The sequence below is a fragment of the Rhagoletis zephyria genome, unplaced genomic scaffold (genome assembly GCF_001687245.7).
Source record: "Rhagoletis zephyria isolate East Lansing unplaced genomic scaffold, Rhagoletis_zephyria_1.1 Rzeph_scaffold_00835, whole genome shotgun sequence".
Taxonomy (NCBI): Eukaryota; Metazoa; Arthropoda; class Insecta; order Diptera; family Tephritidae; genus Rhagoletis; species Rhagoletis zephyria.
The window spans coordinates 34,983-49,924 of NW_016157919.1; the positions used below are offsets into that span (position 1 = coordinate 34,983).

The 14,942-nt window shown below is 36.8% G+C and overlaps 1 protein-coding gene across 1 annotated transcript; it reads left to right on the forward strand.

Moving 5' to 3' along the window:
• Window positions 1-3,936: 3,936 nt before the first annotated feature.
• On the forward strand, window positions 3,937-13,188 carry insc (spindle orientation adaptor protein inscuteable). Its single transcript, XM_017614489.1, has 3 exons — window positions 3,937-4,320; window positions 4,465-6,525; window positions 11,926-13,188. The coding sequence occupies exons 1-3, from the start codon at window positions 3,967-3,969 to the stop codon at window positions 12,508-12,510; spliced, it is 3,000 nt and encodes a 999-aa protein (XP_017469978.1). The 5' UTR covers window positions 3,937-3,966; the 3' UTR covers window positions 12,511-13,188.
• Window positions 13,189-14,942: the final 1,754 nt, after the last annotated feature.

Below are 14,942 nucleotides of genomic sequence, written 5' to 3' on the forward strand. Positions count from 1 at the left end.
AGCCTTTTTCTCTTTTAGTTTCATTTAATTTTTAGAAATTTAATTTATGTATTTTTCCATTCTTAATCTACTTTTCTTTGAATTTTTAGATGTTATTGTTTTAAAAAGAGCACTTGTTTTTGATCTCATTTAATTTTCTTCCTTTTTAGTTAAATTTTAAGATTTTATTGTTTAAAAAAGAAAACTATTTTTTAACTTATTTTATTTATTTATTCTCTTTTAATTCAATTCCATTTTATTTTGTTAATTTCATTTCTTTTGATTTTCATATTGTTTTGTTTTAAAAAGAAACATAGAGCATAGAAACCATTAGATTTTTAGGATCCAAAATAATTTTTGCCTGTTCTAAATTGACTTTTTTAAATTTTATGTTTTAATTTAAAAATAAAAACTTTTGTTATCTTATTTAATTTCCAAGTACTACTTTTTTCTATTTTGATTTAGTTTTTTTATTTTTCTAATTTAATTTTTAGATTTTATTGTTTGAAAAAAAGAAAACATATTTTTTTTTTAAATCTCATTTACTTTATTTAATGATTTTTATTTGCTTTTGTTGCATTTTAGTTTTATTTTAGTTTCTTTTATATTTTATATATTTTTCGTGTTGAAGTAAATTTTCTAATTTTCATGAAAGGTTTGTACTTGTTTTATTTTAAGATACTAAAAATATTTGCAATTGAAGGCAAATACCTTCCAGCAAAAAGCTGAAGCAAAATATTGTTGTAATTTGCTGCAAAAAATTCAGAAAATCGTTCTTCTCTTTATGATTACAATATTCATAGAAACAGTTATTTGTGCCTCCTGTCAAGGGAAGAAATACCTTTAATTACATTATTGTATGTTATGAATTTTAGAATGTTAGAATTTAATATCGAATAAAATATTTGATATTGGCCAATTAGTATTTCGCTGGTCCTTTAACCACGCCTGCATGTGCGTACTCCATCAACCCATCATTAGAAGTCCAACCACTCATTTGACCCATTTAAGTTTCATGTACATAAATGGCAGCAATCACCGTTTGTCGTCCATATTAAAATAATGTTTACAAAGTATATCGCACACTAGAAGACCCGCCGCAGTTCAATTTGTGCGCGCGTCCTTTTCGTTTCGCTCCCCTCATCATCCAGCCAAGAGACGCGTTGGATAATGGGGAAACCAATAAAATTCCAATGTTTACCATAATACGACCAATAACTTCAATTGGCACAGCTGGTGGTAGTCCAACTGTTGCTATGTATAGCTGCAACACTTCAAATGGAATCAAAGTTGAGTGAGTGCCTTGTGAAGTGTCGGCAAAACTGTTGCAATACGAAAAATGGAAAAGTAGGCGCCCGACTTGTGCAATACTATTTATGTATGTACATATGTATGCACCAAACAAGTACTTATGTACTTGAAGTCGTTCAGGTGGAATTATGGTACATATTTNACCTTTAATTACATTATTGTATGTTATGAATTTTAGAATGTTAGAATTTAATATCGAATAAAATATTTGATATTGGCCAATTAGTATTTCCTTAGTTCTCTAACCACGCTTGCATGTGCGTACTCCATCAACCCATCATTAGAAGTCCAACCACTCATTTGACCCATTTAAGTTTCATGTACATAAATGGCAGCAATCACCGTTTGTCGTCCATATTAAAATAATGTTTACAAAGTATATCGCACACTAGAAGACCCGCCGCAGTTCAATTTGTGCGCGCGTCCTTTTCGTTTCGCTCCCCTCATCATCCAGCCAAGAGACGCGTTGGATAATGGGGAAACCAATAAAATTCCAATGTTTACCATAATACGACCAATAACTTCAATTGGCACAGCTGGTGGTAGTCCAACTGTTGCTATGTATAGCTGCAACACTTCAAATGGAATCAAAGTTGAGTGAGTGCCTTGTGAAGTGTCGGCAAAACTGTTGCAATACGAAAAATGGAAAAGTAGGCGCCCGACTTGTGCAATACTATTTATGTATGTACATATGTATGCACCAAACAAGTACTTATGTACTTGAAGTCGTTCAGGTGGAATTATGGTACATATTTGTAAATGCACTCAGCACTCCACTACGCCTGCATATGAATTCCTATATGTATGTTTGTACATCAGTACTTTTGTACTTTTTAATTAAATTTATGTACACATGTACATATGAGAAAAAGATGAGGAATGATCAAAAACTAACAAAAATAAAGTTTTTGTCAAACTTAAATCAACCGAAAAAAATATAAAAGCCATTTTGATCGCTCCACCCAGTACAAATTAATTTTTTTCTTCGAGTTTTTGAAACGACAGCTGAGATAGTGCGTTATTGAACCGACTTTTTACCAAATGAGCTGATCTTCGACTAAGGGGACTGGAATTATGGAAAGGGCGACATTTTGGACTACTATTTCAATAATCAATGTATTTGCAGGCTTGCAGAATGATATTAAAAACAGATAGACAGTTTTTAAAAATTAAAAAAAGAAATTTAATTCGTAATTAACTCATTTTACTTAACTTCGGTGTAAAAAAAAAATTCATAACTCAAATTATTGTAGAGAGCACCCCATAATACTATACTTAAATATTGCGCAATACTCAGAGCTGCAATTGCTATTGTTTACAATTTTTTTTTGAGATGGCATATTTTCAAAAAGTAATTATTTTTATCAAAAAATTTTTATGTGAAAAATTTTTCCTATAATATTTTTTGATATTTTTTTTCATAGAGAATTTTTGATGTGTGTATGTGTAATTTTTTATTTTTTTATTTTTTCTTCGTCCCGTTCTCGAGATATTTGGAAAACTATTAAATCGATTTGTGTTTGTGCTGTAAAGTTTTTAGAAATGTATTAACCAAGCTCAAGTTTNTTATCAGGGAGCTCACCCCCCCACCTACCTTCCCCTAAAGTTTGGCACGTTACTTATGGGACACCCTGTATATTTATTAGAAGTTGCAAGAATTTACAGAATTTTACCAGAAAACATTCCCATACGCGGTTCTTTGGCAAAGTAGGGCAAAAATGGGAGAGTAAAATCGGTCCTCTCTTTGTCGGAAGTTGCAAGATTTTACCCAAAGAATTTTTGCTGGAAAAATTTGGTAAACTGTCTAACCATCAGCGGTTTAAATGATTTCAAATTTGAATAAGCAAAAACAAAAGTGCATCTGCATTTTGACCTAATTAAATATATGCTTGCGAAGAAATATCAAGTTTTGTAAGTATTTTTGTTAATTTGCTGGAGTATTTGAGCAAAATTTGGAAGATCGCCAGATGATGAAAAAACTGCAAACTGTAAACCAAAAATAGCGTCCACTGCGTATTTGACGGTTTTACCAGTTTTTACCCGAAAAGCGTTCCTGTACTTTTTGGTTTTTCTCTCTTTCTCCGAGAGAAATTTTGCTTTTTGACAGTTTTACAGGTTTTATCCAGAAAATTTGAGGAACGAAACTTATTTTTATTCAACAACCCTAAAAATTTGAAAAAAATCAAGCACATGAACCCCGTCCATTTTGGTATGGAACGCCCCATATACATATAAGCCAATACCCTGGTCACTTTCTTACTGAGATATTAAAAAATTAATAAGAACGATATAAAAATGTATTGCGAATGGGGTTTTGCATCGTATAATGTATAACTATAATAAGATTTAAACGGTATTCCATTTCAAAATTTTTGAATTGTTTCTAAATGAGCTCTCAGCGGCTCAGAGGGAAAAATTCTATTAAGGTTATCTCGAAAACTGGAACCAATCTGGCAAAACGGGGTACGCCATTGAATTTAGAGGGCCTCAATTAATTATGTTCAACTATCAAAACCTTTAAACAAAAATAAAGTTGGAAATTTAAGCACAGTATAGTTTAAGTACTTAATAATTTTAATTTCTAATAAAATTTTTTATAATTATTAATTAAAAATTCTTTTATTTTCTTTGCTGACTTACAGTATTCTACCAAAAAAAAAAATACCAAATCAAAATATGGCTTTTCAACGCAGTTATAGCAAAGTGTGGTGGGGCTCCGACAACCAGCAACTACCCTCATCTTTATCAATATCCTCAGCGGCTGGCGGTGCTACATCCTTAACAAACAGTACTAGCTTTACAAGTGGCGGCTTCTACTACGGTTCACAGTTTTCCCAGAAGACACAGCAGCAATTGAATGCGCAGCGTTTCCAATACAATAACCACAGTGGCGGCTACCATTCGCTCGATTCGGGCAGCATTCGCTCGTATGTGGGGAATTTATCGCGCATACAGGAAGTCGACGATGAGCACAACAGCTCCAAGTTATCGTGGGGCAAACGTGATAGCCCCGGTAGTCTGCGCAGTCAGGTGAGTCAAATCACATTGTTATGTGCGGAATGATAACAAATCCAGTATTGTCTTGCCATTCAGTGCACAAATTTCTTGCTCAAAATTATGCAGATACATTGTTACTAAACACTGCTCACTTTATACCTTTCATTCACTTCGCAGGACTCTGGTTTCTCTGACAATGATGAATCGCATAGTGGTCGCAGCCTTGGTGGTCGTTCATCCAAACCTGCCTCGCCCAGCTCAAAGTCCACCGGCAGTGTAGTCGGTTCACCGAATTCCGTACGTTCGCTGACAGTGGAGACACCACCCACAGTTATTCGACGAGTTGGAAAGTCAGAATTCTATTCACCGTTGGTGAACGTATCCCGTCGCATATCATTTTCCGGTTCACCTGCCACAGCCGCAACACTGGATGCCGCCATTTCTGGCAGCGGTTTAAAAGCTGCAACGCAAGTTTCACCGAAACAGTTGACTGCCGCTGAATCGTTGATGAATGAGGCCGTGAGTGCTGCGAAGAAATTAAATTTTGATGATGCAAATACGTGTGGCGGACAAGCAGTTGCCGCCCCACAACAGGCGCAGCAGCAGCAGCCGAAACGTCGACGTCGCATTAGTCGCCAGTCAACAAAGCCATTGTCGCCCACAAAACGGCGCACTCTTCTGGAAGAGACTGACATTAGTGACCAAGAAGGCGGTGCTGGCAGTGATGTAACAAGCAATTCGTTTGATGAGCTTGACCGATCAGCAGAGCGTAATCGTTCACGTACTCGTTTGCACATTGTGCCAGCCTACAACAATGAAACGGTCTATTTAGGTGTGTCTTGTACATCTCCCACTACCAAGCCGTACAACAATGAAACTATGATATTGGGTGCCGGTGGTGAAATCACCAGTGCTTCCTATGAGAACACCAACAACAACACACTCAAATTAGATGAACTCGATAAGACAATGTCGCCGCTGAAAGTAGATGAGCAGCGTTACTTGGCTAGTACGAGTACGCCAAAAGCGTCACCAAGCGAACATGCGCGTTCGTGGATCCAAATGTCTCTCCGCCAGGTGGCACGGGAGTACACAACTCCGCTGCTGAACGGTCGTATGTGTGACCTGCAACGTTGGCTTTATGATTTGCGTTATTCATACGAGCAGGAAGTAATGTCAACGCTACAAACCAAGTCTATTGCACAGGAAGCTTTCAAGAATTTGACAATTACCACAAACACAGTGGCCAAGCTGATACGCCAGCTGCAACAGCGCGCGCTCTGCATGCAATCAGATTTCGAGCGCGTCGAACGCATACTATCAGGGGCGCAAGAAGCCACACTACATGAAGCGCTCTCCAGCGCCGAGCAGCTTGTTGCGAATGTGGCGGAGTTTACGCAGGTACTCGAACGACGCGCGGTTTTCTTCAATGACTCGCGCGTTGATCGCAAGCGCTATGAGGAAAATATCGAGCAGATACGCATAATCACCAAAGATACGCGATACTCGCTCGAACGTCAGCACTACATCAATTTGGAATCGCTATTGGATGATGTGCAAGTGCTTAAGCGCTATTTGCTGATCAGTGTGCGGCAAGTGTTCGAGAAGATGGTGCGCATCATAGTGCAGAGCGTGGAGCAGGGTCAGTGTGATCTTATGCTGCGCGCCAACATTAATATGATAGCCACCTTGATGAATATCGACTACGAGGGTTTCGCTTCACTCACAGATGCCTTTGTGCAGAACGAAGCTGTACGCGCTCTGCTCATCGTTTGTCTGGAGAATAAATTATCTTCGGTGCGCGCGCTAGCCTTACGTGCGTTGGCTACAATTTGTTGCTCACCGGCGGCTATTGCGCAGTTAGGCGCCTGCGGTGGCATAGAGATCGTGCGCGATACCGTGCAAGTGCCGGGCAGAGAACGGTCAGGTGAATTGAGACGCGGCGATTTAGAGCGACGTGAAGCTGTTTCGCTGTTAACACAAATCACCGCAGCCTGGCATGGCCCTGAACATCGAGTTGACGGTTTAAAGGCATGCGCAGAGATTATTGTCGAGGGACTGACACAGTTGATCATGAGCACCGACTGTGCGCAGACGCTGTTGCTATGCGCGGCAGCGTTGAATAATCTCAGTCGCATTGAGGCGACATCGCACTACTCGATAATGTCGAATGAGGCGATATTTAAGCTGATAGCAGTGGTGCAGGGACGAGGGGAGGAGACATCAATATTTTTATATGTAAGTTGCACAAGATTTTTAGAACTTTGTATATAAATACGGGGATTCAGTCATGAGTCAAAACTAGCTTCTTATAGGTGTAAAAACAAAGTATTCTTCTTAAAAAAAAAAAATGTATTTATGTTAGCGGTTTTTGATTCGGGCATATCTAAAAGGTTCAAAATGCAGTTTGAAATCAGTTCGAGATCCCTTCTTATTTGACACAACAAAATTTGACCGAAGTCTTAAAACTGGGGACCAAAATGTAACTGGGTTGGCAACATGTAACAGGCGGTTGGTCTGTACGAATACGAATTCAGTTACAACGCGAATACAATATCGATAACGATAGCTAACAAATCTGCGAATATTTATGCCGAAAGTAATATGGGTGACGAGAGATATCGCTAAAATGTGTCATTGAATATTAAAAAAGTTGGTGTCAAAAGAATGTCAAAAACTAATTTAATAATTACTCGATTAAAATCGATTATCATAACGGTACGAGCATATTATTACATACGTACATTTATCGATAACAGAGCTGTAAAAATTTCGATAATTATTTCGACAAACACATCGAAGAAAAAATATATCGATAACGATTTGAAAAAAAAAATTAAAAAAATGTTGATACAATTTTAAAAAATTGCAGAAAGTCAATAACAATTTGAAACATTTCAAAAAAATCGATAACAATTTGAAAAATTTCAAAAAAAAGTTGATAAAAATTCGAAAACGTATTCCAAAAATAATAACGTTGAAGTTTTAGCAATCTTCTTCCAAGGCAGGCTTGTAGTCACAACCGATGCATGTCTGCACGGAACTGTTGCGTCGAAGTGTTGCAGAGTCACTAGGTGAACAGGGTCTCGCCGCAGGATGTTGTTCACTTACCTCTCCCTTGCGAAGCGTCAAGGACCTGCTAGAAAAGCTACTGAGTAGAGGTTGCTGAGTGGTTGCCTATGTGGACGTACTTGTAGTTTAGAGAGAGTAAATTTCTTGATACCCTTTATGATCTCACTCAAGGGCAATTTGACCTGGTAACGAAGACAGAAGGCCACAAAAGCCTGAAGTGGGTACAGTGGACCTTCATAACAAGCAGTGAATATCTTCAAACCAATCGCATTCTGGTACTTAACGGCATGCTTGAATAGTGACAATCGAGATCGTATGTAAGGCACTTTACTTAGTTTAGCTCGAGTATCCTTGGTGCCTTCGACTTTATCCCTCAAAATAGGACTACTGCGAGGCTAAGACTGGAGTGGACGGGAGGCATAACCGGTAGAAGGCATCGGTAAACTTTTAATGGATGAACGTAATTTGACAAAAGTGCCAGTGGAGGGTTTTTGCTGGAAGCTTTCTGGCAGCCTAAAACTTAATACGTGTAGAGGGGTTCCTGGCGCGCTTTGCGAATTAGCGACTGAGGAAGCATAAAGAGTGGAGACCTTCAAGAGCATAGGGGATTTTCAAATCATTTCTTAGCGATCCCATCATCAAGTTCACCGGGAAAATGCTACCGAAGTTATCATCTCGTAAGGGTCTACGCAAGCTCCCTTCTCGACAAATTTGGTTTAGGTAAATAAAAAAGGAAAAGGCTTTAAAATTTTAATAAAAATATTAACTTTTTTATACCGATTGACGTTTTTAAAAATTCAATATGGTGCTAATTTTTAAAAAATTTATTAAATTTGCTAGTCGGCAGTTTTTTAAATTTCAAAATGGAACCAAACATGGCGGATAATTTTTCAAACTTTCTCAGATACCTCGGGAACTTGTCACTCGAGGGTTTTAGGGGTCGCCAATTTTGATAATTAACACTGGACACAATGAATTTTTTAAAATTAGCGCTATATTGGATCCGCCATTTTGAATCGTGAAAAACACCACTCGGCATTAAAAAGTACTTTATTATTAAAATTTTAAGACTTTAAGATTTGGCGAGAAGAGGGCTTCCTTTGAAAAGTAATGCCCCTTTTGTACATCAAGGCTTACGATGAAATGCAAAACTATACTAAACCAATCAAGTATGCAGAACAGGGTCAGGCTTTGATGGCTACAGTGATATGAGGGTTTTGTTACCAACGAAAGAGCTGACGCTCTCGTAAAATGTGGTAGCCATTACAGCCGGACTGAACATCCCTCAGTAGTATATCAAAAGGATACACACTAGGGCTGCTAAGTATGTAAGTAGGAGGATTCTCAGGCTACAGCACAGTAACGAATGACAAAGGTAGAACAGCAGTCTAGGAAATTTAAAATTTCCTCTAGAGAACACTCACAGTCACATGACAGGGCACTGCAAGTTTAGATAACACCTTGGAAAGAATGGACTTTCTACAGCTGCGAACTGCAAATGCTGTATGCTGCCGGATGAATTCCTGGAGGAGATATTCACATATCTTAGGTCAAAGAACGTACACTTCGGCGAGCGATTATGGTCTTCATCGAGAGTCTGCAAATGTCAACTTCAGCACAACACCGCTCCTCTGTGTGTATGTAGAAGTACACTTAATCAGAGCTGAGTATACAATTTCGTTTATTAAATTTCTACTAAGGATGATGCTAACTTTAATTACAAGTACGGTCCACTTAAAATATACTTTCCATTACAAACTTCTTCTTGTCCAGCACTTCCTTTGTAGAATGCATGAAAAAGGTTAAATTTTGCGCTATTCATCAAGTTCTAAAGTGGTCAGCATATTAAGCCCATCACTCTTTTTGTGCAAAACAAATTTTTTCTTGTCCTTAATGGGGAAAAAATATCCAGATGTTTGTCATCACTATACGAAAACTTTTCCCATTTCAAGTGACGCACTTCAACACGGAATTCAACAGGACATGTCGTCATGCATTAGTATTAGGCAATAGAATATAAACAAGCATGTGTATGTATGTACATATATGCATGTAAATAAATAAAAATGAGCATGCATGTCTTTGAAATCAATTTCCTATTAGAATGTCTGTAAATGCAGAGAAGCCACTTCGTCCATTTAGGCTGAGCACAGCGACAAATGTGTACGAAATGTGAATGAAAGCGAAGCGGATGATGATGATGATGAAAATAAAAGCAATTTAAATGAGAAATATGTAGCAAGGAGAAAAAAATTTGAAAATCGTAGCTCGCATGACCGAATCGACTAAGCCGACCGGGGGGCATTGAACTGATGAATGAACTACTGAGCTGATTGAGAACCTACGTATATACATACATACCTACGTACTACTACGTGTATATGCCGCATAGGCCGCTGAATTACTGTGTAGACGGCAGGCGGCAGGCGGTAGGGGAGCCAAGCACATAAATCACTTGTCAGTCGCTACTAAAAATGCAATTTCTAATTTTATTGAAAGCTTTTCAAATAACATTTTCTCAAACTGTATATTAAAGTGGCTATTGGGCGAAGAAAACAACCGCAATCAGTGTTGCCATTTTAGCCGTTTTCCGGCTAGATTTAGCCGGTTGCGATAGCAAACAGCCGGAGAAATTTCGATTTAGCCGGCAGCCGATTTGTTAGCCGTTTTGCAGAAAAAAATTAGCCGGTTTTAGCCGATTTTGCTATTTGCCTTGTTTTCTTAAATTTCAAATATGTATATATGTTTCTATTTTTGACTAAGCGACCCAAAATCTGTTAGAAATGGCTACTACCCTTATCGTGGAGAAAATTTTCATGTTATGCAGGGTTGTATGAAATATATATGTCTTAATTTTAAAGGTGAAGTTTTATTCGCAAACTTAGAAAGAAAGAAATTGTTTCACTGTTAAGACACTTAAGATGCGTTTGTGTTTGGATATAGTGCCAACAAAGAGAATAAATATTACATGTAGATATTTTCTTCCCAGATAGCGCATATTCAACTCTGCCTAAGTTACAAAACATCATTTTTTTCCACTCCCAAAGGTTTAAGGTAACGGAAAAATTGATATTTTCAAGCACCATGTACACATATGTATTTTTTTTTAACAAACTTTTTTGCTGAGAACTTATTTAAATTCCAAAAAAAGAATGCCAACTTGAATTAAAGGAACCAACATTGAAGTGAGTCAAAATTAAAATATAAGAGCACACATTTCTATGTAAAGCAAAACTCTCTGGGAATCCTACGAGACATTTGCCGGTCATATGACCGGTCATCTAAATGGGAGATCTGCAGTCTTTTGGCATCATATTTTGCATCAGAATTCTTTTGTGTAACTGTGATTTTGCATCCCTTGTCAATATATGGCCTCGGTTGATGTTAACTTAAGGTCGTTGTTTTACTGCCTTAAAATTGAATGGAAATTTTCACAGCGTTGTTTATGTGTATTGGTTTCTATTTGAGTGTATTGAGAATCGGTCAGTCTGAAAAGGCCTCGTAGGGAAGACAATAGGTTTGTTCGTCGAAAATCCAGCGAGAATTATCACTCAAAATATCACATAGTACGAACGCAAATTGGCAAGATTTTCTGCCAGCTAGTGTCTACGGTTGCATTTCAAACAAAAGAAATTTGTATAGAATTTTTAAAATTCTTTCAGAGGGGTAAAAAAACAGGATCTACGTGTATATATCTTGTCAGTCCGACATTCTTCAACATATGTTTCAATTTCTTTGTCGGACTTACTATATCGAGTCTGGTTGAGATTGCATTCCGATTAAGAATACAGTTTTTTTTTGGCGAGTACCTTTCAAATCTTTGGAATTGACTAAATTAATTAAGTAAACAAGTATTAACTTACATTTTTCATTTTAAAATCGCTCTAGTTTGTAAATTTTTAAATTTAACGAGCTTGTTTATTCAAATTATCGTCGACAAAAAATCCAACCATGTGCCACAATCATATGTTTTTCCTAATTGCAAATTTTTGCTGGCAAAATTTTTTCCGGCTCGAATTTGTAACTTCTCTCCCAGAAATAGTACTCGTGATTTATTTAAATAAAACATGTGAAATTTAGTTGAAACATTTTATTTGCCAATTTAGCCGGTTCGTCCAAAAAGTTCTGGCAACACTGACCGCAATGTTAACAAGCCACAATAACATTGACAAATACAATCGCAAATATAGTTGAAGCAGAAAGAGAGAGAGGGAGAGAGGGAGAGGCAGGCAAAAGGCAATCGAAATGAGCTGCTGTGCGCGCGTGTCAGGCCTCCAAACGACAAAATGCTTAAGCATGGCGTAGGCGTTGAAACGCTGTTTGACGGCGCGGCTGGGAAAGTAAGCAGTTTGTTGAGGACGGCCATTCTTCCGGCTGCCAAGTCTGGCATGAGTTCATAAAATTTATATCCGCATTTGTAAGGCAATTTTTCTTGAATCTTTAGTTTGCTTTGCGCCTAAAACGGATAGTCAACTTTTCTTAAGCTTCCTTATCACTTAGCACATTACCTTATACAAGTATACCCATTCTCATTTTGATTTATATTTTTTTTTAACTATTTTTCAGGAGCAAATCGTTGCGATGTTACACAATATGTCAGTGAACAAGAAGTGCCACAGTCACTTGGCCAATGGCAGCATCATAAATTTCATCACGTCCGCATACCAAACGGAGTTCTACAAAAGCTACAATTCGCGCGCAGAGAGCGACGCACAGCGGCGCACCATCAAAGCTATTCTGCATACGTTGACACATTTGGTGCACGAGTCCAGTCTGGGCATTGAACTGTTGGAGCAGCATCGCGGTGTGCCTGCCTTCTTCCGGCAGGCAATGCTCATCGGTGGCGGCGGTGGTGGTAGCGCAGGTGGCGAACACTGGTCTTTGGATGGCAGCCACAGCAGAGATATTTCGTTTTTGGCACGCCAATTGCTGCAGGCCCAAAGACAGGAGCAGGCCAATATAACTGGGATGTCAACGACGACGCTGGTTAGAGATAAGGAGATTAGCAACGCTGACGCTGAGTCTACTGTGGTTAGTACGAGTGCCACTGCTGGCGATGGTGGTGGTGCTGTGCGAGGTCGTGTTGGCAGCGGCAACAGCAGCGCAGGCAATTTTAAATTCAATTTGACGCGACAGGAGAGTTTCGTCTGAGTGGCTGCATGCAACAGAGTTGTCGCAGTTTGGTGCGCGCTAAGGCGCTTTAGGCTGTTGTGGCACCGAATTATTCTATTTGCCGGCTATACTGGGTTGCCGGCTAGAGGGCACACATACATATAACTTGTATATATTATCGAGGCAATCGTGCGCGTAGCATCGATTTGGTGTCGTAAAGGTTGGAGCAGCTGCTGGTAACGTACGTACGTACATAGTTGTAGTGGTGACAATTAGCACGTGACGGCATCGAGAGCTGCATTCAAAAAACGAATTGAAAATTACAATTGAAAAGCTGCTGGGTTTGGAAGATTTTCGTACTTTATTTTGGGTGGCTTTGCCATTTTTGCTATGTAAAAATGTGTGCAAAGCCTATTATTTGTAATAAAAAACATATATGTATTTTAAATAATTTATGTTTATAGGTACATATGTACATGTATACGTATATATAAGTATATTAGGGCGCATCATTTTTTTTACTATGCCGTATACCATAGTACGATTCTACGTGTATTTCTAAGCAAATTTTCACGTTGCGGCCTCTGGTGGAAATTTTAAGAAAAACGTAACTGCAGAAATGGACTCCTCAAACCAAAAAAGCCTTTTTTTTAGGATTTTTTTGATAAAAAATTTAAACACTTCTTTACCACACTACAGCAAAATGCTAAGAAACCTATTTCCGCAATTTGGCAAACTCCAATTTGTTATACGCGCATAGTCGAAAAAATCTCTCCTACAAAAAAACCGACCTAATATAGGTATATGCATGCACATACATATGTACGCGTTAAAGAATTCTGCATAGTTTTAAAAATTATGTTATGACATTCGGTAATAAAAAACTTAAAAAAAAATTATATAAATTAAACATTTTAGGGTGGTCCTTAACATAACAACACCCAGATCTTTTTCGTGAACGCCGTTTTTCCTTTCTAAAATAAAGACAGCCACGGAAATTTTAAAACTTAAGAAAAAATTGGGTTAGAAAAATTTTTAATTTGTTTAAAAATTGCAAAGATCGAAAAAAATTTTGACTTGAGATCTGATAAATTTGACATATTGTTGCAACTTATTGATAAATATTCATAACCGCGTTGAATTATAGCTGGTGAAAGTCAACATTTTGTCGATTTTTTGTGATTAAAAAAAAAATGAATTTTATTATTTATGATGTTTATTTTAAGGATCACCCTAGTCTAAGTGTGTAAAGAATCATGTCAGCATTAAGTGACAAAAGTTCAAAATTTAACATAGTCAGTTGTGTGCCAAAAATGTGTTTAAATAAAAATAAGTTTAAAGTCGAAAGTGACATTCAAATACATATATATTTGTACGAGTTTGTGTTTGTATATTGCTACAATGCTGTTCTTGATTATAAATTATGTAAATATGTATTACTAAAAATGTAGTATTTTTTCTGTTTTGAATAAAATTTTTTTAGTTTGTACATAAATATTCCCAGGCATAAAAACTTATATACATAAACCTATGTTGCATAATGTTACTAAAAATCCACGATTTTATTGATATAATGAAGAGTTACTTATACCTTTTTTTATAATTTTTATACATGTTTGAAGGAAAAAAATAAAATATAAAAATAATGCAAACCNTTTTTTCTGTTTTGAATAAAATTTTTTTAGTTTGTACATAAATATTCCCATGCATAAAAACTTATATACATAAACCTATGTTGCATAATGTTACTAAAAATCCACGATTTATTGATATAATGAAGAGTTACTTATACTTTTTTTTTATAATTTTTATACATGTTTGAAGGACAAAAATAAAATATGAAAATAATACAAACCAAAGCTATTAGTCACTCTGAGTATTTTTTCTTATTGACAATTGCGCGAATAAATCAAGTAAGTGAACATTTAAATTTATTGCATAGTTGCGTAAAGTTAGGCTTCAGGAAAATTTAAAAAATTTATTTCATACATAACTTGGTTTTTTTTTGAGTCGAAAACCTACGTGCATACATACTTTCTGTATAACTTTTTTTTGATTAATCAATTAACATTTGGTGCGTAATAGTAATATTTCTCTTTTAATAATAAAGTATTGCTAGGTTTGACACCAATCCGCTGTTATGGTGACCTAGATAACAAACAATTTTCCTGCTAATAATAATTTTCTCCGACCTGCTCGCCATTGACGGCACAACCCTAAAAAGCTGCAGAAATTTAAAAAAAGGTTTGATTTCAGAATACTTTCACCATATTTTATCATGTTGGTATCATGTATGGGCCCTTTAAGGCGATTGGTTCAAGGAAGTCCTCTAACCGTTTGCATTCGTTTGAATCGTTTCGTCGATTTGAAAGTTTTTTTTTTTTAAATAGGAATGTTTCCAAATTACCTTTATACCCTTATTATATGCACATATTGCACTTACATAATGTACATACATACATACATACCAA

Excerpts from the sequence above, each read along its gene's own strand:
- insc (XM_017614489.1), top strand. The coding sequence starts at position 3,967 with ATGGCTTTTCAACGCAGTTATAGCAAAGTGTGGTGGGGCTCCGACAAC. Across the intron at positions 4,321-4,464 it reads CCGGTAGTCTGCGCAGTCAG|GACTCTGGTTTCTCTGACAA; the intron begins GTGAGTCAAATC and ends TTCACTTCGCAG. Across the intron at positions 6,526-11,925 it reads AGACATCAATATTTTTATAT|GAGCAAATCGTTGCGATGTT; the intron begins GTAAGTTGCACA and ends ACTATTTTTCAG.